This window comes from Lepidochelys olivacea, assembly GCF_965140295.1.
Source record: "Lepidochelys olivacea isolate rLepOli2 genome assembly, chromosome: 8".
In the NCBI taxonomy this organism is placed as follows: domain Eukaryota; kingdom Metazoa; phylum Chordata; order Testudines; family Cheloniidae; genus Lepidochelys; species Lepidochelys olivacea.
The window spans coordinates 84,056,954-84,084,827 of NC_140418.1; the positions used below are offsets into that span (position 1 = coordinate 84,056,954).

Consider the following 27,874-nt stretch of genomic DNA (forward strand, 5'->3'; position numbering starts at 1 on the left):
GCTCCCCCCCATCCTCCTGGCCCAGCCCTGAATCCCCTCCTGCACCCCAAATCCACGGCCCCTTCCCCCAGCTCATAGCCCTCTTCCCCCCCCATGAAAGTGAGGTGACGGTGGGGAAGAGCAAGCAACAGAAGAAGGGGGGGGGACGGAGAGCGTGGAGGCCGGGGGGGGGGGGCCTCAGAGAAGGGGCGGAGCAGGGGTGTTCAGTTTTGTGCCATTAGTAACTTGGCAACCCTACTTACCAGTGGCCTGCATCCAGCCTCACCCTACCCCCTCCCACCCCCAGCTACATGGTCAGTGCATGCCTATGGGAGCAGGCCCCACTGACAAGATGGGGACACGCAGCCTAAACTGCATGTTAGCTGGGGGGGGGTGACCTGTGGGCTGAGGTGGTTTGTGAATGCTGATCGGAGAACTCATAGGCACCTACAGGACTTAGGGTTAGATAGCAGCAGAGTGGCAGTTTTGAAAAAAGTCAGTGGCTCCTAAATGGAGGTGTTAGGCATCTAATGAAGCAGCTAGGCACCTAAATATCTTACAGGAGTCATTGGCCAGTTAATGGGTAACAGGAGCCACCAGATTAGTTACTGCTGATATTAAACCTCCTGCTTCAGGGCTAAATCCAGTCTCTAACTATTAAAGATTATCCCACAACTGCCTCCTGCAGTGTTGTCTCCCTCCCCCACTCCACCTCAAAGTATCTGGTACTGGCCATTGTTGGTGACAGGACCCTAGATGAGCTGGACCTTGCTGCTAATCCAGGCTGGCAATTCCTACTTAATATAGAAAAGGGTCGAGTACACTATTTAACCCATATTTAACTACAATTTCTTAGGGACTTTTACTATGGCGGCATAGCGCATGCAAGCCTGACAGCTACACAGTGATAGAAGACCTCAGGCTACATTGACTCTGTAATGAAAGAGCTGCAGCACAGCTGCGGCTGGCCTGGGTCCGACTACTTGGGCTTAGGCTGTGGGACTAAAAATAGCAGTTTAGCTGATCGGCCTCGGGCTGGATCCTGGCCTCTGAAACCCAGCAAGGATGGAGGGACTCACAGCCTGGGCACCAACCCGAGCCTGATCGTCTCTACTTTAGTCTATTTTTAGTCCCAGAGCCTGAGTCGCAGCCAAGGGACTGGGCTCTGAGACTGTGTGCTGCCAGTTTCTTTTTGCAGTGTAGACATACCCTAACAGTGCTATATTTTACCACGTCCAAAATCCTTTTAGCATTAAACCAATAATAAAGTCACTAAAAGACAGGTCACTATGGCAGCTTAGAAGCCATTGTAATCTATAACAAAATCTTTTACAGTGACAATTAACATGTTCTGTAAATCAATTTGACTAAAGTTCACCAATTTTAGCACTATGTGTGGGCTATGCCGCCAGTAGCCAGGGTAAAATGGCTCTTCACATAATCAGTTTAAAATCCATTCTTTTCTTTCTAAGGTGCCATGACATAACATGAGAGGAATAAAACAGAGTCACTAAGGGTATGTCTTCACGGTAGCTGGGACCATGCCTGCCTGCCCACAAACTACCTCTGCTCAAGCTAATGTGCTTAAAATAGCGGTGTGGACATTATGACACAGGCTAGCCACGTGAGTAGGGATCTGGTGGGGCCAGTGGGGGTGTCAAGAGGGCTTGTACTCCGGTGACTAGCCCATGGCACTGCTTGTCCCACAACATCCTCAGTGCTCGTTTTTAGTAGGTGACCTCAACTTGAGCTAGTGTGTGTCTGTCTACCTAGGCTGGGAGGCTCACCCTAAACATCTGAAGAAGTGGCTTTTTTACCCATGAAAGTTTATGCCCAAATAAATCTATTAGTCTTTAAGGTGCCACCAGACTCCTTGTCACCCTAAACTGAGAGTCGGGACCCCAAAGCAGGTCATGACCCCATTTTAATGGGGTTGTGAGGGCTGGCTTAGACTTGCTGGGGCCCAGGACTGAAGCTGAAGTCTGAGCCCCAGCACCCGGGGACAAAGCCTAAGCTGCACCACCTAGGGCAGAAGCTGAAGTCCGAGTGTTTCAGCCCTGGGTTGCTGGGCTCAGGTTACAGGCCCCTTGCCTCAGCTTTGCCCCCACCCTTGCCCGGGTGATGAGGCTCAGGCTTTGCCCCCCTCACCCCCAATCTGAGGCAGCAGGGCTCAGGCAGGCTCAAGCTTCGGTCCCCCCTTCTGGAGTTGTGTAGTAATTTTTGTTGTCAGAAGAGGGTCATGGTGCAATGAAGTTTGAGAACCCCTTCTCTAAATGGTGGAAATTAAACATCAGCTGAAAATTGGCCAGAGAATGGGGGTAAATAATGGGCAAGTAGTGTAACTTGTACTAGTTTTGCATTCAGGGGTTTGCAGACTGAAGGGGTAAGCAGCAGGGGGAAAATACCAACTGAGACACAGGAGAAGGACTGCTCTATCCTACTTGCTGCATCCCTTCCACCTCCTTGCAGTTATGGTTTAGACTCCACTGAATGCTAAATTGGTGCAAATTATGCTATGTGACCCATTTTCTAACCACATGCCACCACTGTTTATGTCCTGGCTGAGTATGAAGCAGAGACTTCCACAGGAGGTGCAGCTACTTTCATCAGGTGTGAATTTGGGCAAATTGTGTACACCCAGTGTGATCCCACTGCCTCAGGGTATTGCACCTCACTTTTGAGTTTCCTGACTTTTGACATTTTAAGATCAACCATTAATAATAGCTTTGGTTTCACTCTTTGTACAATGAAGGAGCTTTATCGCCTGAATTATAGTACTCATGTAATAAGTAAATTACTCCCAGAAATTACTTTGAAAAAGTGATTGAGTTTTAGTAGTTGGGAGTTGAAAGGACAAATAACACAGGAAATGAAAAGGAGTACTTGTGGTACCTTAGAGACTAACAAATTTATTTGAGCATGAGCTTTCATGAGCTACAGCTCACTTCATCGGATGAATAAATAAATTTGTTAGTCTCTAAGGTGCCACAAGTACTCCTTTTCTTTTTGCGAATACAGACTAACACGGCTGCTACTCTGAAACAGGAAATGAAATCCATCTTTCTGTGCAAGCCATTATAACCCAGTAAGACCCACTGTGAATTTCCATATATAGAACTATTAGTGTCCACCACTGTAATTCACAGGAACTAGCCACATGTGCATCATGAAGAACCTGCCCTGTTCTGCTACTTTTTGTCCTCAAGAGGACAGTCTCAGAACCACTGATCTCAATCCACTCAGGCTCCTAACCTCACTGTGACCCAGGATCTATGAGAAGAAAGTTACTGGGGAAATAGATAGGAGAGAGTTTGGAGTGGTAATGTTATATCTCATGTAATTGATGCCAAACAATTTCTATTCTGCTGGTTGGTGTAGACTTAGGAACATCACGTAAGTACCTATTGTAGGGGAAGGATTCAGTTCATGTACTCTTAATCCATTGCAGGCTGTCTTGCAGATTGCATCTGGAAATGGGAGCATTACAGAGTTAGTGGGAAATATAAAAGGCCAAACAGAATGATGGAGTCCTCTGTGAGAGTCCTCCTGATGGAGTCCTCTGTGAGAGTCCTCTGACCTCCTGAAGTGGCCCCTCTCATTTTTCAGTCTTAATTATATGCACAGTGCCACAGATGGTGGCGATATCCCAGGATACAATCTAGTAAACCTTGCCCTGCCCTCTACTCCCTCTCCATTAAGAAAGAGCAGCCTGACATCATAGCAGCAAGTGCACATTTACATCAAAAGGAATTTTCTTTGTCATTTTCATATTAATGTGAAATGTCATATTGTATCATCTCTCACATAATCGTCACACGGGAATTTTTTTGCCATTAAAGACTCTATATTGGAGTGGAGCCCGGCAATTTAAAAAGAAATACAACATTTACAGATCAAATATTAATTACATGCTCAATAGAATCATATTTTTCAAAGGAAAAACTTATAAACAAGAAGCTAGACCTTTCTATACAACCAGCAATAAATTTTGGGTTTGTAGGCTTATGAAAGATAATCACATAATTGTGAATTAGAAAAATACTGGCCTAGCCTGCATAAAAACCTCCATTAAATAAGTATTTTAAGTTTTCACTATGAAAATTCAGTGGCAACGTGCTTTAAAAAACTATAATGAATTAAACATCCCATTAACGATAGTCAAGTTGTTTTTTACAGATCACATACTTTACAGGAGGTGAGCTGGCCAGACAATGTTAATTATTGGATTATGATACAATTGGATACAAAATGTCCTTTTATGTATTTCTTCGCAAGAACTTCCTGAATATTGTAGCAGTTTCCACCCACAAATCCTGTTAACCTTGCTTTTCTCTTCTGCGAGGTTCAATACCCTGAAGCCTGATACAGTAGGTGATTGTGATTGCAGTCTTGTGCGTTCATTCCTCAGAACACGGGTTTAATCTCCAGGTGATTTATCGTAAGTGATTCTGGTTTCCAGTCTGGTTGAAAAAAGTGAATATTGAATGTCCGTGCCCAGTTCTCAAACACTCGTTTCTCTGTGATAAAACGATGATGGCTGCCCTTTCGTCCCCGCTCATGTGAAATGTACATTGTACATTCATCAGGTCCCAAAGGTTCATAATAATGATAAGGTACTGAAGAATGATTAGGATCCCTGTGGAAAAAAGAAAATAGATGGAAGCCCAAGATGTTCTTCGTATTGATTGAAAAAAGATGCTATCTTAAATAAGCTGGTGGGCGCAAATCATTTTTTGTCCCAGTTAAACTGAATTTCCTGCAGCTGGTATTTTTCTAGCATAGTTCAGCAGTATCTGAATGAAGCAAAGGTGGTTTTCTTTTTCCTTCCTTTTAAAAGAGTGACTCCACTGGCTCAAAAACAAGGGAGGGTGTGCGCATGGCAGTGCCACATTGCTGCACTGAAATTTGAAGCACGGCGCTTAAAAGTTACTCACACCTTCTTGTCAACTGTCTGTAATGGAAAGGAGTACTTGTGGCACCTTAGAGACGATCATTTTAGATAAGCTATTACCAGCAGGACAGTGGGGTGGGAGGAGGTATTGTTTCATATTCTCTGTGTGTATATAAAGTCTGCTGCAGTTTCCACGGTATGCATCCGATGAAGTGAGCTGTAGCTCACGAAAGCTCATGCTCAAATAAATTGGTTAGTCTCTAAGGTGCCACAAGTACTCCTTTTCTTTTTGCGAATACAGACTAACACGGCTGTTACTCTGAAACCTGTCTGTAATGGGCCACTCTCTTACCACTTCAAAAGTTATTTCTCCTCCCTTGGTATCCTGCTGTTAATTGATTTATCTCGTTAGACTGACCTAACACTTGGTAAAGCCAACCCACATCCTGTCATGTATTTATACCTGTTCCTGTATCTTTTACTTCATTCAGCTAATGAAGTGAGTTCTAGCCCACGAAAGCTTACGCCCAAATAAATGTGTTAGTCTCTAAGGGGCCACAAGGACTCATTGTTTTTGCTGATACAGACTAAGGCACGGCTACCACTGAAAACTATATTCAGTTTTTAACTCGAGAGGAGAGGTGCACACTCTATTGAACTGGGGGAAGGGGAGGAGTTGATCCCAGTCACTTCATTCTCTCACACCTGCTTGTGTGAATATTCTCCCACCATGGTGCCAGGGATATAACCACACAACTTCATTAGCGCTTCCCACGTATATCAGGTTAATGATGCAACCCTCTCTTGCTGACTTTTTAATCAAATGGAACCAATGCACAAATGAGTTCCTTCTATTATAGTATCAACTTTCATATACGTAGGGGGCAAAAATTAAAGCCATTCACACAGGGCATCTCTTAGACCTTGTAACCCCATGCACATCAACCTGCAGAGATGCCACAGAGCACAACATTTTAAGTAGAGAGAGATTTATATGAGACATGGATCATTTTAACAATTTTCAACTCACTGATGGTACCTGCTACAGAAAAGGTGTTTGGTTTTAATTCTCACACCATACTTTGGTTGCCCTGTTTGATTGTCTATATCAGCCAGTATGTTGTTTTGAAAAATATACATATTACCCTCCAAAATGCCTTTAATATGGGCATGGCTAATTTGATCTCACAAGAAAACCTATCCAAGCCAGTGTTACTACTGGAGCTTAAATGGAGTGCATATGGCCAATACAAAACAACTCTAGTGTCGGGCTGTTTTCTGGCTGATGCAGTGCTCCCATAATTCCTCTGTGCCTCACTCCTTCCTGCCCCCAGGACGGGCCAGAATGCACTACTCTGACTATTATGTACCAACATAATGGTCCACACAATGTTGTTCCCAGGGGTGAAAGTAACTTGGAGTCTTGAGCAGGGGGGCATGGCCTCGACCAGAAGAGGCGGGGCCTTTAACTACCCAGGCCCTTTAAATCACCCCTGGAGCTCCCAGCTGCACAGGCAGCTGGGAGCCCCGGTGCAATTTAAAGGGCCCGGGGCTCCGGCCACCACTACCGCAGTGGAGCTCCAGGCCCTTTAAATCACTGCCAGAGCCCTTCCACCAGGGGCTCCCACAGCAGGGCTCGGGTGGTGCTTTAAAGGGCCTGGGGCTCCAGCTGCTGCAGGGAGCCCGGGGCCCTTTAAAGTGTCAGCCTGGGGAAGCCGGTCCGGTGCGGCACGGCGTACTGGCTCTTGCCGCTATACTGTACTGGCTTACTTTCACCTCTGGTTGTTCCAAGTTGTTGCAACTTGGAGGAGCTATGAAGTTGCTCTAAGCTGTGTGCTGAGCTGGCCCCTGATATGGCGCATGAATAGACCAATGCAGAATCAGGGCTGGCAGCTGTAATGCCAAGGTTATTACTTTCCGTTTGAAAAAGGAACTATTTGATGTTTGATCTCAATTTCAATCAAATATACAAACAATATCTAAAGTATTTTGGTATTGCCCATTATTTCTATTGTATAGCATCTGTCACCTGCACAATTCTCTGGCTAATTTTCCTTATTTCACCATTCTCTATATTGTATGTGCAGCAGTCATGTAAAAAATTGCTGGTGCTTTCCATTTATCCCTCAGATTAACATTTTAATTCAATCAGTCTGGCTTTCTCATAACACAATACAATACTGAGATCAATCCTCCAGCACCACACTAACAATAAAATTACATTTCTAAAAACAAGATTGATTCTGTTCTTATTGTACACAGCCTCACTGGAATATGTATGAGAACTTAAAAAAAATACAAAGAAAAAACAAAAAAACCATTAGTACTTCATCTACAGACCCCGATTTTTTAATTTTAAAAATCCATGTTTATATATGCATTTAATATAGATGGTTTCATCTATCACCAAGGTAGATTTCTAGATCTCTATTTCAAATGAATGTCACATGCTAAGTTTATTATAAAAGGTCCAATGTATTAAAAAGAAAAATAAATCTCCTAGCTGAGTGGTTTATACTGTTGCCATAAATCTAACAGGGTATATTTTTAATGTGGTATTCAAAAAGAAACTACTATGTATATAGGCATGTGCATATAATTTAGATTATTGCTCCTTTACATGTATTCGCCTCCGCACCCCCCGCCACACTTTCTCTACTGTAAATCTGGAGTAACTGTTTAAGTCACTGGAAATACTCGGCTGTAAAATCAGTGTGTGTGAGATCAGAATCAGGTCCATGGTATCCATCTAACTAATACTTTTACTGTGGTAAAAGATTAACTGCTTAGGGTCCACTCCTGCTAAAACTTCCAGGCTTACTGGCTCTGGCACTTCCTAGGCTTTTAAACAGCATCTTGGAGTCTGCATCATATTAAAAAGGGTGGGTATCCAGCATGTTGGATTAGACAAGAATTCCTTTTTCTCATCATATGGAAAGATAAAAGCTTATTAGGAAGATACTCCCTATTTAAAGGGGTTAGTTCAAAGCTACAGTTGTAGAAACACATGTAGACTTCAGAGTCTGGAGTTGGGACCTGGATGGTCCCAAGAACTTGGAACAGAAGAGCAAATGAAGCAAATAATTTATTTGTATTATGTCTCTTCCCCCTCTCTCCTTGTGCCTCTACCTTGAGTTTAACTCCCATGGATCTTATTTTTTGCTTTGTTTGAGGGCTTCAATAGCAGGCCAAACTTTTCTATGTAGGAAGGCCTATATCTTGTGCTGGCTGGGGCCTATAGTTACTTCATAACAATGTGTTATTTTAGACCCAGATCTTGTGAATAACTCCACACTGGCTTCAGTGGGACTCTGTATGGGTACAGATGTCCACTCATGAGCAGTCACTTCCAGGATCGGGTTCCAGAAATTCCAGGTTATTCCATTTAATACAGTGGTGACTACTAGAAATGGGTCTGAACCAAAACCAGTTATAGGAAAACACCAAACTCAGGGGAAGGGAACATCCAGATTTGTATCTTAACAGCTTTGGCCCAGCTCTTCAAAGGGATACCCAATGGGAGTTACGTGCCTAAATACATTTGAGCGCCTGGGCCTGTGTGTTTAGTCTCTTCTTCTCTCATATAAGGCAAACCTAAATCCCAGTTCCAAAGACCCCTGAACTTCAGGATTGCTGGGTTTGGATCTGAACTCTGTGGCTTGAGTAAGTACACGGTAACCCAACTTAACTGTACCATGTTCTCTCCTAACTGCAATCAACTTGTGTCACCGGCAAATGAAATGCATGAGTAATCTCTATCAGGAAATTGCTAGTCATCTCATTTATTAATATTAAAACAGATGCTATTTTACCACTGCCTGACACTGGGCATTAATCAGTATTTTGTCAGTTAGCATGCATATTAATATCACAGCTGGGAGAGAGCTGCTGGAGGGCAGTTTGTAAAATACACTATACTTTCCCACTCATCGCATGCCAGTGCTGACACACAATAAGCACTTGTATCTGGCGTCAATCATTTACTTTTTGACACTTCAGTGCACATTTTTCCACAGATGGTATCCACCCACACTGGTACCTGAAAATACAGCAAACCATGTTTGCATTGAAAGGAATGAAGCAGAAAAACAAGGCCATCCCATCTCCCGCTCCAGTCAATCTCTTCCTTTACAAATTAAAAGTGGCTGTAAATCAGCCTTGCAGAATTATACTTGCTCACTTGGGGTGAGTACTATATATATTTTGAAGGGTGAATAAAATGTCATCATTCTTTATCATCATCAATCATCATGTTGAAGTATGGACAAGCAGATTTTGTGCTTCGGCTGTTAAGTTTTCTGGACAATTTTGCCTCCTCTCTCCAGTGCCCTGCCCCCTTTGGAATCTAATTTCTAGTCCATTAAAATTGTTCCAAACACCTTTATACATTTTGCTCCTGGTTATACAGGACGGAATTGTGCAGCCCTTACTGAGGCAGTGCTCTCACTGAGGTCAATAAGTAAGGACTGAAGGAGATAGCCCACCATGAATAGTTGCCATATAATTGGGAATAAAATGCATAACTCCAGACAACATAACTAGGAACAATAGCTACTTGATTTAAGGCAGTTGGGAGTGGGACAGAGTAAGAAGCCAGATTCAGAAGTGGTGGCCAAAGGAATAAATTACAGGACTTTAAACACCACTTTGCCTACATTTTCACAAATGAGAAATGACCTTGCAGCCAAACAAGAGAATTCTTGATAGGAAAATATCATTTTTTTACCTGACTCTAAATTGCCTCTATGTATATGCCTCTGGTGTAAAAAGAGTTAGCAATTAAAACAGTGGTCAGAATAAGCTCTACTGTGGGAAGATCTCCACAGATCCATGCTGGGGCTCTCCTCAGGCAGAGCTCCTCCCCAAATGCGGAAAGCAGAAACATGTATGGTGCCAGCCTCCCTCACCCAGCAGCTGTTAAGTGCAGAAAAGGTTCTGTGGGGTTGCAAATGGAGCAGGAGCCTGGCGGCTCTCTATGGCACCATTCCGAGATTGTGTCAGATTTCCTATCAGAAGTTAATCCCACCAGAAGTAACATCAACCCTCTTGTGTCCTTCTGGCATATGCTACTGGGCAGCCAGAAGCTTGGGTATGTCTCTCTGCACTGCAAACTAAGACCAGGCTGAGACTCAGGTTTGAGCCCAAGCCCCACCTCTGTCCACACACAAATCAGTCTACTTGCATCAGCAAGCACTGTGGAGCCGAGGCCTAGGACCCAGCTAGGAGGGTTCTTAGAGTCTGAATCCCACTGTGACTTGGGATAAGCCCTGTCATTTTGCAGAGTGGACACAAATCAAACGACCAACCTGAGATGGAAGGTCTGTGTAGTGCAGAAGAGATGCATTAGCACGGCTGTGAAACCCGGATCCAGCAACTGGAAACACAGTAAGTTTACAATGCAGTGTGGATGCTCAAGCATTGGATAGGAAACCATAGTCCACTTGTGAGTCCACAAGTTCGGGTCTCATAGACCCAGGCTTAGCATGCAGTGTGGACATACCCAAAGGGATCCAGCAATGGCAATGCAGCTCCTGGAGCTGGGTTGCAATGGGAGCCAGTAGAGACAGGAACATCCATACAGAATGGCTCCTGTCTCTGGGGAACAATGGCGCTTCCTTGTGTGCCCAAGATCACAGGAATTAGGAGATCTCACTGTCTGTGAATTCTACAGGAGCCCAAATCCCTCACTTTGCAAGGACAATTAAAGGAAGCACTGTGAAATCTGGTGTATTTCTGCTCTTTTGACTTCTTCCAACGGCTTCTCTACAGAAGAGGGAGATCTGGCCCCAAGTCCACTATGGGCTGGAATTTGCTTCCTGAACACTCAGAGTAGGTGATCTTCCCCCTTAATTTTATTTTGGAGCAAGAGAAGTGTATTCTCTGGGCTACACTGTTGCTAGGGACTAAAGCAGGTTATCATCTTACTACCGGAATACTTAATAACTTCAGCGCATCCCTATCCAAGCAGCACTTTGTAAGTCAGATACTCACATAGAGTGGCATAAGAGCAACATCAGGGCACCTTAGGGTTTGTCTACACTGCAATTAAAATCCACAACTGGCCTGTCAGCTGACTCAGGCTTGCGAGAGTTGGGTTAAGGGGTGTTTAACTGTGATGTAGACGTTCGGGCTTCGGCCTGGGCTCTTGGACTCTGCAAGAGTGGAGGATCTCAGAGCTGGGCTCCAACCCAAGCATCTACATCACAGTTAAACACCCCCTTATCATGAGCCCTTTTGTCCAAGTCAGCTGACACGAGCCAGCTGCAGGTATTTAATTGCAGTGTAGACATACCCTTCGCTTTTGAAAAAATCCAGTAATATTATGACCAAGGTGAACGATTCAATCTTACATATGGATCTATTGCAGAACACCAGAAAAATCACAATACTCAGGTCAACCATTTCACTTTCAATTGCAAATACCAACACACGTAAATATTAAATTTAGTAAATGTACAGATTTATACACCTAAGTGTTGTTCGTGTTGACAATGAAAATCTTCTCATTCTGTAGGACAAATTCCTTTAAACAGAATTTGTTTCCCCCTGCCCTGGTGGAAAGAAGTTTGGTTAATGATCTTAAGCTAATAATTTTAACAGAACCAACTATGTAATATTCATGATTCCTCTGAAATGTCCTTCACATTACAGATTTGATATTAATTTAGTTCCATGAGAGTGATCACCCAGACTCATTACTTTGCTAATTAATACTTTAAAAAATGGGAAAGAGGAATTGTAAATTGAGTTTTATTTTAATTCTGAATATAAATATGAATATTATACAATAATTTTTAATATATTTGTATTTGATATTCAACTAAATAATCAGCAATTCAGTAGGAGGATTTTAAATCTGGAAAATAATGAAAACATATTTTATTGCAAATTTTTACTGTGTTGGACCTAAAATTCATTGTTCCTAATGTACCACAGGAACACAACTCTGAAGTCCAGCCTTTTGTGCACATTTCTAGTAGCAGACAATAGTTAATAGCTCTATACTGTATTTTGTAACCATATATTTGAAAATAAGTATCACGCTTTATTTGCTACAATATTTTATAATTTAATGAGCTGACTAAGGACAAACCAGACAGTTCAGGTCATATTTATGGGAGCACCGGGTTCTTCTCAGGAGCCTTTGTAGATTACCTTCCCCAGAGTTAGTCTCTACACCACAGATGTAGACTGTGCCCTTTAATAAGGATAGATTAAATTCCATTGCTTATGAAACTGCTTTTTCCCATCTTTACGAGCAGGTAAATGAACCACTGTACTATAATTTGTTCACTGAACTATAAATATTAACTGTATATATAAAAGAGGCTAAAACTATATGTATACCCCAAATTAAAAAAAAAAAAAAAAAAAAGAGTAAGAGAACCAAAAAATGGCACCAAGGCTAAACAGAGTAAAAGAGGAAGTTAGAGATAAAAAGACACATTTTAAAAATTGGAAGGCAAATCCTACTGAGGAAAATAGAAAGGAGCATAAACTCAGGCAAGCCAAGTATAATTAAGCAGCCAAAAAAAGGATTTGAAGAGCAATTAGCAAAACAGACTAAAACTAAACAGCAATTTTTTTTAAAGTACATCAGAAGCAGGAAGCTTGCCAAACAATCAGTGGGGACTTTGAGTGATCAAGGTGCTAAAGAAGCACTCAAGGAAGACAAGGCTATTGCAGAGAAGCTAAATGAATTCTTTGCATTGCTCTTCACTGCAGAGGATGTGAGCAAGAGTCCCATACTTGAGTCATTGGTTTTAGGTGACAAATCTGAGGAACTGTCGCAGTCTGAGGTCAACAGAGGAGCTTTTGGAACAAACTGATACATTAAACAGTAATAACTCACCAGCACCAGATGATATTCACTCAAGAGTTCTGAAGGAACTCAGATATGACATTGCAGAACTATTATCTTTGGTATGTAATCTATCATTTAAATCAGCCTCTGTACCAAATAATTGGCAAATAGCTAATGTAACACCAATCTTAAAAAAAAACTACAGTAAAGAACAGAATTATCAGACACATAGATGAACATGATAAATTGGGGAAGAGTCAGCATGGCTTGTAAAGGGAAATCATGCCTCACCAATCTATTAGAATTCTTTGAGGGGGTCAACAAACATGTGGACAAGGGTGATTCATTGGATATAATGCATTTGGGGTTTCAGAAAGCCTTTAACAAGGTCCTTCACCAAAGGCTCTTAAGCAAAGTAGGCAGTGACAGGATAAGAGGGAAGGTCCTCTCATGAATCAGTAACTGGTTAAAAGACAGGAAACAAAGGGTAGAAATAAATGATCAGTTTTCACAGTGGAGAGAGGTAAATAGCGGGGTCTGTACTTGGACCAATGATGTTCAACATATTCATAAATGATCTGGAAAAAGGGATAAACAGTGAGGAGACAAAGTTTACTGAAATCGTGGAAAAGCAGCATCACTTGCCCCATAACCTCAGCCATGCAGAACACAATTGACATCATAATCAAAAAGGCTGACAAAGGAGGTGCTGTCATCATCATGAATAGGTCACAATATGAACGAGAGGCTGCTAGGCAGCTCTCTAACTCCACATTCTACAGGCCATTATCCTCTGATCCCACTGAGAGTTACCAAAAGAAACTACCCCATCTGCTCAAGAAACTCCCTGAAAAAGCACAAGACCAAATCTGCACAGACACACCCCCTAGAACCCGACCAGGGGTATTCTATCTGCTACCCAAGATCCATAAACCTGGAAACCCTGGATGCCCCATCATCTCAGGCATTGGCACCCGGACAGCAGGACTGTCTGGCTATGTAGACTCTCTCCTCAGGCCCTACGCTACCAGCACTCCGAGCTATCTTTGAAACACCACTGACTTCCTGAGGATACTACAATCCATTGGTGATGTTCCAGAAAACACCATCCTGACCACTATGGATGTAGAAGCCCTCTATACCAACATTCCACATAAAGATGGACAAACCGTCAGGTCCATTGGTGATGTTCCAGAAAACACCATCCTGACCACTATGGATGTAGAAGCCCTCTACACCAACATTCCACATAAAGATGGACAAACCGTCAGGAACAGTATCCCCAGTAATATCACGGCAAACCTGGTGGCTGAACTTTTTGACTTTGTCCTCACCCACAACTATTTCACATTTGCGGACAATGTGTACCTTCAAGTCAGCGGTACTGCTATGGGTACCAGCATGGCCACACAGTATGCCAACAGTTTTATGGCTGACTTAGAGCAACGCTTCCTCAGCTCTCGTCCTCTAACGCCCCTACTCTACTTGCACTACGTTGATGACATCTTCATCAGCTGGACCCATGGAAAAGAAGCTCTTGAGGAATTCCACCATGATTTCAACAATTTCCATCCCACCATCAACCTCAGCCTGGACCAGTCCACAAAAGAGATCCACTTCCCGGACACTGCAGTGCTAATAAGCGATGGTCACATAAACACCACCCTATACTGGAAACCTACTGACTGCTATACTTACCTACATGCCTCCAGCTTTCATCCAGACCACACCACATGGTCCATTGTCTACAGCCAAGCTCTAAGATACAACCACATTTACTCCAACCCCTCAGACAGAGACAAACACCTACAAGATCTCTATCAAACGTTCTTAAAACTACAATACCCACCTGCTAAAGTGGAGAAACACATTGACAGAGCCAGAAGAGGACCCAGAAGTCACCTACTACAGGACAGGCCAAACAAAGAAAATAACAGAATGCCACTAGCCCTCACCTTCAGCCCCCCAACTAAAACCTCTCCAACGCATCGTCAAGGATCTACAACCTATCCTAAAGGACGATCTCTCAATCTCACAGATCTTGGGAGGCCAGTCCTCGCTTACAGACAACCCCCCAACCTGAAGCAAATACTCACTAGCAACCACACACCACCCAACAAAAACACTAACCCAGGAACCTATCTTTGCAACAAAGCCCATTGCCAACTCTGTCCACGTATCTATTCAAGGGACACCACCATAGGGCCTAATCACATCAGCCACACTATCAGAGGCTCGTTCACCTGCACATCCACCAATGTGATCTATGCCATCATGTGCCAGCAATGCCCTTCTGCCATGTACATTGACCAGACCGGACAGTCTCTATGCAAAAGAATAAATGGACACAAATCAGACGTCAAGAATTATAACATTCAAAGACCAGTCAGAGAACACTTCAACTTCCCTGGACACTCCATTACAGACCTAAAAGTCACAATTCTTCAACAAAAAAATTTCAAAAACAGACTCCAAACAGAAACAGCAGAACGGGAATTAATCTGCAAACTGGACACCATTAACTTAGGCTTGAATAAAGACTGGGAGTGGATGAGTCATTACACTAACTAAAAACTATTTCCCCATGCTAATTTTCCCCCTACTGTTACTCACACCTTCTTGTCAACTGTTTGAAATGGGCCATCCTGATTATCACTGCACATTTTTTTCTCCTGCTGATAATAGCCCACCTTAATCGATTGGTCTCGTTAAGAGTTGGTATGGCAACCCCCATTTTTTCATGTTCTCTGTATATCTATCTATCTATATCTTCCTACTGTACTTTCCACTGCATGCATCTGATAAAGTAGGCTTTAGCCCATGAAAGCTTATGCTTAAATAAATTTGTTAGTCTCTAAGGTGCCACAAGTACTCGTCGTTCTTTCTGCTGATACAGACTAACATGGCTACCACTCTGAAACCAGACAATACAAAATTACTCAACACAGTTAAGTCCAAAGCTGACTGTGAAGAGTTACAAAGGGATCTCACAAAACTAAGTGACTGGGCAACATAATGGCAGAAGACATTCAATGTTGATAAATGCAAAGTAATGCACACTGGAAAACATAATCCCAACTATACATACAAAATGATGGGGTCTAAATTAGCTGTTACCACTCAAGAAAGAGATCTTGGAGTCATTGTGGATGGTTCTCTGAAAATATCCACTCAGTGTGCAGTAGCAGTCAAAAAAGCTAACAATGTTAGGAACCATTAGGCTAGGGATAGATAGTAAGACAGAAAATATCATAATGCCACCGTATAAATCCACAGTATGCTCATATCTCAAATACTGTGTGTAGTTCTGGTCACCCCATCTCAAAAAACATACATTAGAATTGGAAAAAGTAAGGAAACAAAAATGATTAGGGGTATGGAATCCCATATGAGGAGAGATTAAAAAGACTGGGACTGTTCAGCTTGAAAAAAAAGAGCGCTAAGGGGGGATCTGACAGAGATCTATAAAATCATGAATGGTGTGGAGAATGTGAATAGAGAAGTGTTAGCTAACCCTTCCCATAATACAAGAACCAGAGGTCACCCAATGAAATTAATAAGCAGTAGGTTTAAAGCCAACATAAGGAACTACTACTTCACATATGCATAGTTGTCATAAATATAAAGGGAAGGGTAAACCCCTTTGAAATCCCTCCTGGCCAGGGGAAAGCTCCTCTCACCTGTAAAGGGTTAAAAAGCTAAAGGTAACCTCGCTGGCACCTGACCAAAATGACCAATGAGGAGACAACATACTTTCAAAAGCTGGGAGGAGGGAGAGAAACAAAGGGTCTGTGTCTGTCTATATGCTGGTCTTTACCGGGGATAGACCAGGAATGGAGTCTTAGAACTTTTAGTAAGTAATCTAGCTAGGTATGTGTTAGATTATGATTTCTTTAAATGGCTGAGAAAAGAATTGTCCTGAATAGAGTAACTATTTCTGTCTGTGTATCTTTTCTGTAACTTAAGGTTTTGCCTAGAGGGGTTCTCTATGTTTTTGAATCTAATTACCCTGTAAGATATCTACCATCCTGATTTTACAGGGGGGATTTCTTTATTTCTATTTACTTCTATTTTTTATTAAAAGTCTTCTTGTAAAAAACTGAATGCTTTTTCATTGTTCTCAGATCCAAGGGTTTGGGTCTGTGGTCACCTATGCAAATTGGTGAGGCTTTTTATCCAACATTTCCCAGGAAAGGGGGGGTGCAAGTGTTGGGAGGATTGTTCATTGTTCTTAAGATCCAAGGGTCTGGGTCTGTAGTCACCTAGGCAAATTGGTGATGCTTTTTACCAAACCTTGTCCAGGAAGTGGGGTGCAAGGTTTTGGGAAGTATTTTGGGGGGAAGGACACGTCCAAACAGCTCTTCCCCAGTAACCAGTATTAGTTTGGTGGTGGTAGCGGCCAGTCCAAGGACAACGGGTGGAATATTTTGTACCTTGGGGAAGTTTTGACCTAAGCTGGTAAAGATAAGCTTAGGAGGTTTTTCATGCAGGTCCCCACATCTGTACCCTAGAGTTCAGAGTGGGGGAAGAACCTTGACAGAAATTAATAAGCAGTAGGTTTAAAGCCAACATAAGGAACTACTACTTCACATATGCATAGTCAACCTGTGGAACTCATTGCCAGAGGATGTTGTGAAGACCAAAAGTATAACTGGGTTCAACGAAGAATTAGATAAATTCATGGACGATAGCCATGATGGTCAGGGACATAACCCCATGCTCTTGGTGTGCCTAAACCTCTGACTGCCAGAAGCCGGGACTGAATCATTTGATGATTGCCCTGTTCTGTTTATTCCCTTTGAAGCATCTGGCACCAGCCACTGCCAGAAGACTGGATACTGGATAGATGGGCCATTGGTCTGACACAATATGGCCATTCTTGTGTTCTTATATAAACAGTAGTAAATATTATAGTGTCTTATAATTTAATATTATGCCACTTTGTTACAGTACACTGATTCTTATGAACATTTTACACACAGTCATAGTGAAGATGTTAAGCTCTCTGGACCAGGGATTGCCCTTCTTTTTTCCCATCTACATGCATGGACCCCAACAAACAAACCTCAAAGGGGTTGTCTTACTTTACACTGAATTAAAGTGGTACACAGATTTATGACTTATAAATTCATAGGGATCGCTTCACTTACCACCAGAATGCAACCACTTCTGGGTTAGGATGTGGCAGCCATCATAATGGTGCCAGGAACTTTACAGTTTTAGAGTAGGAAGTGAAGAAGGTCTTATCCAATTGAATTGGCAGGAAACTCAAGTAGGCGGAGTGCAATGGAAGTTGTTTATGTCTGATATCCGTAGTATCTCATCTCATCTGATGCCTTCCTTGAAGAGCTCCTTGTGAAATTTGGGAGCTCTGGTAGCAACAGCTCAAGTTACAGTCACTAATGTTCTGTTAGAAATACATAAAGATTCTCACTACGTACAATTTGGTGTTGACATTGCCTATGGTAAAGATCCTGTCAATAAGCTGCTACTTCTTCATGGTCAGCACAAATGCAAGGTCATGAATGGTCATTTTTAATGCTCAAAAGAATTAAAACAAAAGAAACTCTACCTCCATGATACAATGAGCCAACCCATCTCTGTAATCTTGTTTTCCTTGCCATTGAAAGTCATTTTACCGATAAACTAGACTTCAGTGAAGTCAGTGAGTTTGCAGCAGAAAATTCTATGAAGTACCCACTAGTTCAAATGGGGAGTGAGCGATGAAAAGTTGTACTGAATCCCTTCCCCTTGTTGCATATGAGCACTGAATGTGGCCGAAAATAAACTGTACTTGTGAAATGGCTCAATATCAATTTTTGTAGCAAGTTACCTCTCATTGAACTTACACCTGTTACCAAACTTTCTAACACTAGCCAGTTTCACTGGCAAAAGTCTGAGTGCTGTGTCTTTCACCTGCAAACGAAATTTGCATTCACAAGATAGCTAATAGCAAGATTAACCATCCATTTTACATGTGCAAATTCAGATTTTGTGGGGGTAATATAGGTAGCCAGTTTTCCAGATGTGTAGGGCTTACATGTCAGGGGAACTGGGATCTTAATTTTGGTTTCATAAATAGTTCAGTTTAGAAACTAGTCAAACTGTCAGAGCTTCCCTCCTTCTATAATGAAAAATCCCTTCAGAGGAAGATTGAAACTAATATTTTCCAGATTAATTTCATGCCAATTATTGCATTAGTTTTAGCTGATAAATATTCAAAGGCTAAAAGACACCAACAAGATGGATTAATTCTTCCACTGTATGAACAAAAACATTTAATATTTTATATAACAGAATTAAATGCTGTTTGTTGTTTCTTGAACCAGATCCTGGGACATGTTAATTAATTGCTTCTAGAGGACCGTAGACATGTTTCTTGGAAACAAAATTAAAGATTTCAATATTTATCTCCAATGTTCAGCCTGGTTAGCAAATAATGCTTCCAAAATACATCTTACCTGCAGAAATCTGGTGGCACCATGCCATAAACATTTATCCTGTCACAGAGTTCTAATGCGATAGTCATCGTGAACCATCCTGTGCTAAGCCAAGTGTTGGATATCTTCCTAAAAGTAAAAACATAATTAAGTTTCCAGGGTGACAAATAATTCTTGAAACATCTAAAGTAATTTCTGGGCAGTTTTCTCCATTTTTGTGAAAGGTTATGAAAACTGGGCAACCAACACCTCTTTTGCTGTCATTAATTTTGGGCAAAGAAATATTAATGTTTTTGTGACATTTACCTTAGGCAACTGTAGCCTCCAAGCCTGTGTTTATATTCGGATACTAGTTAACTACCAGAAAAATACCCTGTATCAATAATTGCTTAATGGAAACGATCACCCAACTGCATGGCGACACAGGATGCCATTTAGAGCCTAATGCTGGTCCCATTGTGTATGTCTACATAGCCTGCGGCAGCAAGCCTCCCAGCTCGGGGCTTGCACTAGTGCTCTAAAAATAGCTGTGTAGACAGTGCTTTGAAGTTGTGGCTATGGGACTCGAGCACGTTCCCACCCAAGCAATTTCAAAGCACTTTCTGCACAGCAATTTTTAGCGCTAGCCCAGATCTGTTGACCCCAGAGACTCACTGCCGAGAGCTGTGTAGATATACACAGAATTTCAGTGGGACCAGGATTTGATCCCAAGAGCTCAATCCAGCCAAAACGAGCTTTTGCAAGTGCTGGTCTGTGGAGGTGCCTCAGCTACTCTGTGTTCCATACCTGAGAATTCTAATTGTGATTCTTAGCAGGGAGTCTCCTTTCTTCAATGACTAAAGCCATTGCCATCCATTAGCCGTAACATGACACCTCTTGCACAAGATCAGAGACTCCAACTCCACCTAGCCTGAGTGTCATTAATGGCATCTGGCATCTCTGAACAACAATGTGGGATTCCATTTGAGGAGTAACCCAGATATCCTAACCCAGATATCCTGTTCCTGGCTCCTTTCTGGCTAACTGAACATCTGTAAACTGGGGACAGTCTTTAAAAGGGGCATACCTGATTCCACTCTTGGGTGTTTATGTGACTTTCAGGTTCATTACTGAGGCTTCCAAGGAACCATGTATGCCATCTATTAATCTCCACCCCTTACTACTGATGAGGAGACTAATGGCTAGCATAAATTAGTCTACTTGACTCACCTCAGGAATGGACCTGTCCGCTATGGGAGAACAGTAAAGACAGCAGCCTCAATCTGACTTTTAATTTCTCTGTGCCTTGGGTCCACATCTGTAAAATGGAGATAGTAATACTTCCTTTTTCCTACCCTATGTTCTGCCATGTCTATTTACAGTGTAAACTCTTTGGGGCAGGGACTGGTTTCTCACTGTGTGTATATGCAGCACCTAGCACAATGGGGCCCTAATCTCAGTTGGGGTCTGTAGGCGCTATTGCAATACAAATAATAATTTTCCAGCTCAAAGGTGGAGGGGGAAGGGATAAGGACCCAAGGAGGAGAATTTGTTTGCATGCCACAGAAGTGAGAGATTTGGGGGGGAATAGATTGTTCTCAACAGACAAGATTCCCCCAACGTCTAGGGTTTGCACAGCCCAGAAAACCCAGGGCATCTGTCAGAAGGGTCTGGCCCTTTTCAATTAGACAATTATTTTGTTAGTTACTGTAACTCTCAAGGTTTCAATAAATAGGAAAAATAAAGGAATTTAAACAAACTTTAAACATAAGACAATCAATGAGCATGAAGAATTTAAATCTGAAAACCTGTTCAAGGACCACTGTTAATGCTTCCATCTCTCTAAATGCCACCTCTGCAGTATTACAGTATAGAAACAGGGTTACATTGTCTTGCCTTTTCATAAAAGATTTTAACAAGAGTCCTACAAAAGAATATCTACTGTTTTTACTCCTAATCAGCTGTAATGAAAGAATACGAAGAGCTGTCATGTGCTTATTAGGGGGAATTATCAGATATTCTTTTTTATGATGAACTAACACATTGTGCTGATAATTCTGTAGTGCACACTAAATTACAATTAAAGGCCTTTCTGCTCCACCAAAATCTCATTTATAATCTCTGTGGAAATACTCTTCCTGAAGTTATTTCATTTATGCTTCCTTTATCTAATTACTGTAATATTGGTTCTGAATCATATTTTCTTAATGTACCCTTTATTCAATTACAAAGTTATTTTCAAGTACAGTTACTTTGTAATATCAAAGTATATTGCTCTGCAGCCTCTGTCATTTGCCATACTATTTCATTGGTGACATTTTCTGAAGGTTCTCCTTCAGTTTTAAAAATCAGACCTTTTTTTATAAATCACAATACATCCAATTATCCTTTTTCTCATAATACTAAAGACAGAAATGGATGGCTTGATTATTGGTTCCTTGCAATCAGATTTCTCCCCCTTTGTTTTTTGCAGTCAATAACTCAGTAGTACTCAATAGGGAAAAAAAAAAGCACACTGAGTAGAGAAGATTCTGGGTTACACAGTGTTCTGTTCCTGCAACCACAGCTCTGTAATTGTCTTTTTCTCTACAAATTCCTTCCTGCCTATGTTTCCTTTCATATTCCTTCCTCCTTCGTTTGTGCTGCCTTTTCATTTATTTTCATCTCTTGTTTTAATCTTCTTAGTCCTTCAAGTAGGTCAAAAGTGTCCTCTAAAGGAGTATTTCTTCTACAGGAGCATGCGCGTCTTCTTATTACCAACAGAACTTGTTTGTAAGACCAAATGCTACAAGGATCCCAGTGCCCTTGGATCCCACTGGGAGCGGAAGGTGCCCAGAACTGGGCTCACAATAAACTCAGCTATAGGGTAATTAAAGGACAAAATTCCTTCAGGTTTTCACTTGTCCTACAGGACAAGACCATGCTCTGAACAGATGTGACTGCAGAGGTGTAAAAAGCCCTCACTCTGTGCACACACAGAGCCTGCTCAGATCCCTACTGTGTGCCTGATATCCCCACTGCAAGTGAGGAGGCATGATTCCACCCTCCCACATGTGTAGCCAGCAGAGCTGGCCAGATAGCAGGGCAGGAAGTAGCCTGCCTCTCAAAAAGGGGTGCTGCATCTTACCTTCTCTAGAGCAAGAGGGGGCCAAGGGAAGTATTGTGACTGGGAGAATACAGCACTGCACTGCCCTATAGGCAGAGCCTGAGCCTAAATGCCCCATCTAGCCCACAGTGAAGCCTCATTATACTTACTGTTAAGTTTCACTCCGCTGTATACTGGGGATGCAGCTAATTCCATACACCCTCCAAAAAAAGTATTAAATGATCAATTCCCTGGGGATTGTCAGCTTCCCCTTCTTCTCCGCTCTGGCTGAGCAAACTAAGAGAGGGAAGAGTTTTTTCTGTGCTGGTAGATCACCTCCCCCAGCTGTTGTTTCCCTCTGCAATTACAGTGAATGAAGAGAGGCCCTGCCACCACTTCGAACCGAGAGAGGATCTTTAACAAGTAGGCCTAGACATAGTTACATTATGCTCATACCGGCAATACACAAGGTAGGCTGGGGCCAGAGGATACAGTGTATCTTGGTTGCAGTGGTCCTTTACCTTACAGTGTGGGCTTCTAAAGGGTAGGGACAGCTACCTATCATTATTATTTATTATCTGTGTTGCAGTAACGCCTAGGCACCCCAGTCATGGACCATGCCCCCATTCTGCTAGGTGCTGTACAAATACAGAACCAAAAGACGGTTCCTTCAACCAATCAGGAGCAATAATCTGCTATGGAGTGACTCTGCCTTGCCCCTGCCCTGCAGCCTGGAAGACAGGACACATCCGTTGTGGTTGCCCAGTACTAAAACCAGCTGTATGGGCTGGACTCTGTAGTAAGTTTCAAGGTGGGGAAAACTGTTCACAGTGATTTACTGCACTGTGTACTCACCTCTTCGTTTGTACTGAAGTGGGGACCTTGTACCATTTTTACTGCTGCATATTTAATATGTACAAATATAATGAGTTCATAAAAATAAAAACAAATGTATTTTTCTTGAGAATGTCCTTGGCTTAAAAGCCCATTTACCTACATTATGCACAAAAACACTCCAGTCATGCAGTGGTCACTTATTAAAAATTTCATTTAAAGATCAGTCTATACATTACAGATGGTCTCATAAAGATCTATCATAACAATTTCTTTTTTCTCAGCTGTAAAGGGCAGATGAACTGTCCAGAAGCACCTAATATATGAAAAAAGTGTGTATTTGTTTTACAGGAAGCTTTACAGCAGCAATGTTGAAGAATGCTTAAATTCAATAAGTAGCCATTATAATTCACAGAACAGTAGCATTTCCTCCATAAGAAAGTAAAACCTATCAATTCTTATTTTTCAAAACCAGTAAAAAACTGCTTTCAGGTTTATTACCACAAAGTGAGATGTAAAACGCAGTGTCCATCTCCTGGCTGTTTCTTTCTGCAATTCCCTTGCTTGATTGTATTCAACACACACGTTTTTAGTGTTATAAGTTAATGGAAAAATATTCAATACAAATTATTTTGATGCACATTTTTGATTTAAGTTACAAAGGCTAAGTGTTATTTAGCACGTAAAATCATATTACAATCACATTTAAGGGGCATGAAGTTCCCTCTGAGTTAATCTGAAGCTGATGAGTTTAAATGCCATTATTCTGCAGCTATGGAAATTTCCCCAAATGTACCCACATAAACTTCCTCACCTGTCTTTGCCAGTTTCCCGTTTGAAGAGGTCATCAAATTGAAGCATCTTGTGCCGAGAAACCATATATACTTTTAATTGAGGTAGTATCTGATTCATCAATTGCAGATTATTATAAACCAAACCTTTTCCATCTCTTCTCATATAGCTGCTGGGACCCCAGAAGATAAACACAGTACCTTGACTCATATTTAACAGTTCATTCCGGTTTCTCAGAATTCTCTGGATACTAGAATGTGCAATGACTCGAAGGCTAGTTTTGTTTCCAACATCTTCTCCATAACCTCGAGTGGGTGCATCGTTCATTCGTATTACACACTCAGTCTGGTCAATTCTGTTGCCTTGTTTGCTTCCCAAGAGGTGTCCAGAACTGGTTACCAGTGCACAACTCTTGCAGTGCATTTTCAAAGGCTGCAAAGAAATAAACCCTTCAAGATTAACTGCAATCACTTCTTCATCCACTAGGCAATAAAATAATTATTACTAATTAATTTACTCATATATTGCACCTTTTAGTACAAAGATCTCAGCGTGCTTTCCAAACACCCTGCTGGGTAGGTAAATGTTTTCTATTAACATTTTCATATTCTAACAGATTTTATTACTTAAAACATTGCTTTGGTGAATGGAAATAATATTTTAATCAGGTTTCTCTGGTGCCAAATGTCAGCAAATTGTCTCCCTTGGATTGCCATCTGCAGCATTAATGTTATACAGGTAACAGTTCAGCATGTAAGTACACTCGTTTTAAACAAAATCACTGTCAAGATTATCGTAGTGCTTAATCAATACATTTCTTTGTCTTTAATGCATACACATATTTTACAATCGCACTGATAACTAGTGGTTTGCACTTTTTCTAGATTGTCTGTCAAGTCATCTTCAAAAGATACACAGTAACAGGAGATGGAGTACATCTATACAATGTGTGTTTACAAGGCAACGGAAGAGCGGAAAACCACAAACTTCCATGAAAATAAGCCAGGTTATTAAAAGATGTATAAATTATCATAATCAATCTGTAAATACATCTTATCCCATTGTTTAACAGGAGAATGAAGAAAAAGAAAGAAGGAAAGCTAAAGATAATCAAATATGCAGTGTGCAGCAAGGTGCAGTGAGTTCTCAGTGATGATATACTGAACTAAGACGACAGGACTGTTTCATGATGTGGCCCTTCAATAGGCTCCTGTGGAATGATGATATCTTGCAGCATTATTCACGATTTGTTGAAGAGGTCTAGATAGTCTTTCCTTGATTAAGGAGAATGCAGTAGCCTACATGTCTCCTTCCATTTGCTGTGCTGGCCTGAGCTGGATTTGACCCTACATTTCCAAAGAGCACAGTGCTGGCCTGAAGTACTTTATCATATCCCTCTGTCTCTCCAAGAAAACTGAGGTTACTTGCATTGTTTGCGCTCACCATCCCAAGTTCCCTTCTGGGGATAAGGACGTTTTTGACCAGAGACCTTGTCTATGGATCATCCTCTCTGTTTCTTGACTTTAGCAAAGCTTTTGACACGGTCTCCCATAGTATTCTTGTCAGCAAGTTAAGGAAGTATGGGCTGGATGAATGCACTATAAGGTGGGTAGAAAGTTGGCTAGATTGTCGGGCTCAACGGGTAGTGATCAATGGCTCCATGTCTAGTTGGCAGCCAGTATCAAGTGGAGTGCCCCAAGGGTCGGTCCTGGGGCCGGTTTTATTCAATATCTTCATAAATGATCTGGAGGATGGTGTGGATTGCACTCTCAGCAAATTTGCGGATGATACTAAACTGGGAGGAGTGGTAGATACGCTGGAGGGGAGGGATAGGATACAGAAGGACCTAGACCAATTGGAAGATTGGGCCAAAAGGAATCTGATGAGGTTCAATAAGGATAAGTGCAGGGTCCTGCACTTAGGACGGAAGAACCCAATGCACAGCTACAGACTAGGGACCGAATGGCTAGGCAGCAGTTCTGCGGAAAAGGACCTAGGGATGACAGTGGACGAGAAGCTGGATATGAGTCAGCAGTGTGCCCTTGTTGCCAAGAAGGCCAATGGCATTTTGGGATGTATAAGTAGGGGCATAGCGAGCAGATCGAGGGACGTGATCGTTCCCCTCTATTCGACATTGGTGAGGCCTCATCTGGAGTACTGTGACCAGTTTTGGGCCCCACACTTCAAGAAGGATGTGGATAAATTGGAGAGAGTCCAGCGAAGGGCAACAAAAATGATTAGGGGACTGGAACACATGAGTTATGAGGAGAGGCTGAGGGAGCTGGGATTGTTTAGCCTGCAGAAGAGAAGAATGAGGGGGGATTTGATAGCTGCTTTCAACTACCTGAAAGGGGGTTCCAAAGAGGATGGCTCTAGACTGTTCTCAATGGTAGCAGATGACAGAACGAGGAGTAATGGTCTCAAGTTGCAGTGGGGGAGGTTTAGATTGGATATTAGGAAAAACTTTTTCACTAAGAGGGTGGTGAAACACTGGAATGCGTTACCTAGGGAGGTGGTAGAATCTCCTTCCTTAGAGGTTTTTAAGGTCAGGCTTGACAAAGCCCTGGCTGGGATGATTTAACTGGGAATTGGTCCTGCTTTGAGCAGGGGGTTGGACTAGATGACCTTCTGGGGTCCCTTCCAACCCTGATATTCTATGATTCTATGAGGACATCCATCAGATTTCCAGGGTTCAGAGCTAAGTCTTTCTATTTAGGTCAGCACAACATTGTATTGTCTATTGGGCACCAGTTCTTCCTTTCTGGTTTTAGTTCTTTTGCACTGTTCTCTTAGTAAGAGCTTCTGGTTCTTGTAGGCACTGGGCACAGTTTTGTTTTAAACTTTGTTTAAAATTTGTACTACGTCTCAGATTCTGTACTCAGAAATGAGTATTCTAGAAATCAGTAAATAAATTCTATTAAGTAACTATACCTGATTTTTGCAAGAGATATGCAAATTCTCTATGTACTAAATTATCAACTAGCAGTATCTCCAACAGTCACTGTTACAAGTGCAGTGACATTAGAAATGTCTCAGAAAATGAAGAAATTTTGAATGATGATAGCAAAATTTCCTACAGTAAGTTGTACTAATAAAATAATAACTTTGTTAACTGTAATGTTACATTTTACAGCTGTACATGAGAAGATGAACCAAGCACTGAATCATTAACAGAGTGACAGCCGTTGTGTCATAGTTAAGAGAGCAACTGAGTTTCTGTTATAAACCTGATTTCAGCCTGACCTTCTATGTATATTGTTCTCAAAACATGTAAATTAGCTCTTTTTTTCTATAAAATCTGAAGCAAGTCTGACAACTTGTTCCTGAACCATGAGACCCTAAACTAGAGCTGTTAAGCACAAGTCCAGACGTATTCTAATGATATTTGTCTGTTTCCCACTTTATACCAAAAAAGGCAAGTTAACTGACTTGCATGGATTCCCTTAGCTGAGATCTAGTGCCCCGGAGCAAAATGTAGTTGATTAAATTCAAATTACCAGAGCAATTAACATTGTCTTCAGTAACACTGCTGAGGAATATCAGTTCTGGTGACCTCAGTGCACAGCTCATCACAACAAATGCTGAAGACCTAAGCTGGCCGTGTTTAACAAACTAGTCTCTAGTCCCTTTCCTTATGCAGATAGAGCTCACACCACATGACTCCGTGACTTGGAAGGTTTGTCAACAGAAATGAGACTTTGTCCTTACAAAAGGCATGCAAAGGGGCTGAGGACCCTCATACATTCTATTACAGGTTTGTGAAGGCAAGGGGGAGAACGCAAAGAGCATGGTCAGCTTCCTGAGCTGGGGCTGAGGAGACTTGATGGGGGCTTCTCCCTTCCTGCAGGAAGTGGGAAATGCTCCCACTGATCTCCTCCCCTTGCCCCTCAAGCTCCACTCCCACTTCGTGGACCTCAAGAGATTCTCTGATCATGCTCTGTGGTTCCTCTCTGATGAACAACAGGAGGTTCCTCAGGTAGAGGTGGCAGTGAAGATGCTAGTGCACCCCACAATGACTCTTACATGCAAGCTGCCCATGAGCACCTTCCACACCTGGACTCCTCCTTTGA

General features: G+C 42.0%; 1 protein-coding gene across 2 annotated transcripts in view; it reads right to left on the reverse strand.

The window, feature by feature from the left end:
- ST6GALNAC5 (ST6 N-acetylgalactosaminide alpha-2,6-sialyltransferase 5) overlaps positions 1 to 27,874 on the reverse strand; it is a 103,121-nt gene that overhangs the window by 9,056 nt on the left and 66,191 nt on the right. Inside the window, exons 3-5 of one of the 2 annotated variants that reach the window (XM_084637180.1) lie at positions 23,827 to 24,236; positions 19,136 to 19,243; positions 3,970 to 4,615 (exon numbers count right to left, since the gene is read on the reverse strand). In XM_084637180.1, the coding sequence (XP_084493306.1) occupies positions 4,384 to 4,615; positions 19,136 to 19,243; positions 23,827 to 24,236 (750 nt within the window). In that variant the 3' untranslated portion in view covers positions 3,970 to 4,383. Of the gene's footprint in view, positions 1 to 3,969; positions 4,616 to 19,135; positions 19,244 to 23,826; positions 24,237 to 27,874 lie in introns of those variants that run through there. The other variant, XM_084637181.1, reaches the window with a different exon arrangement.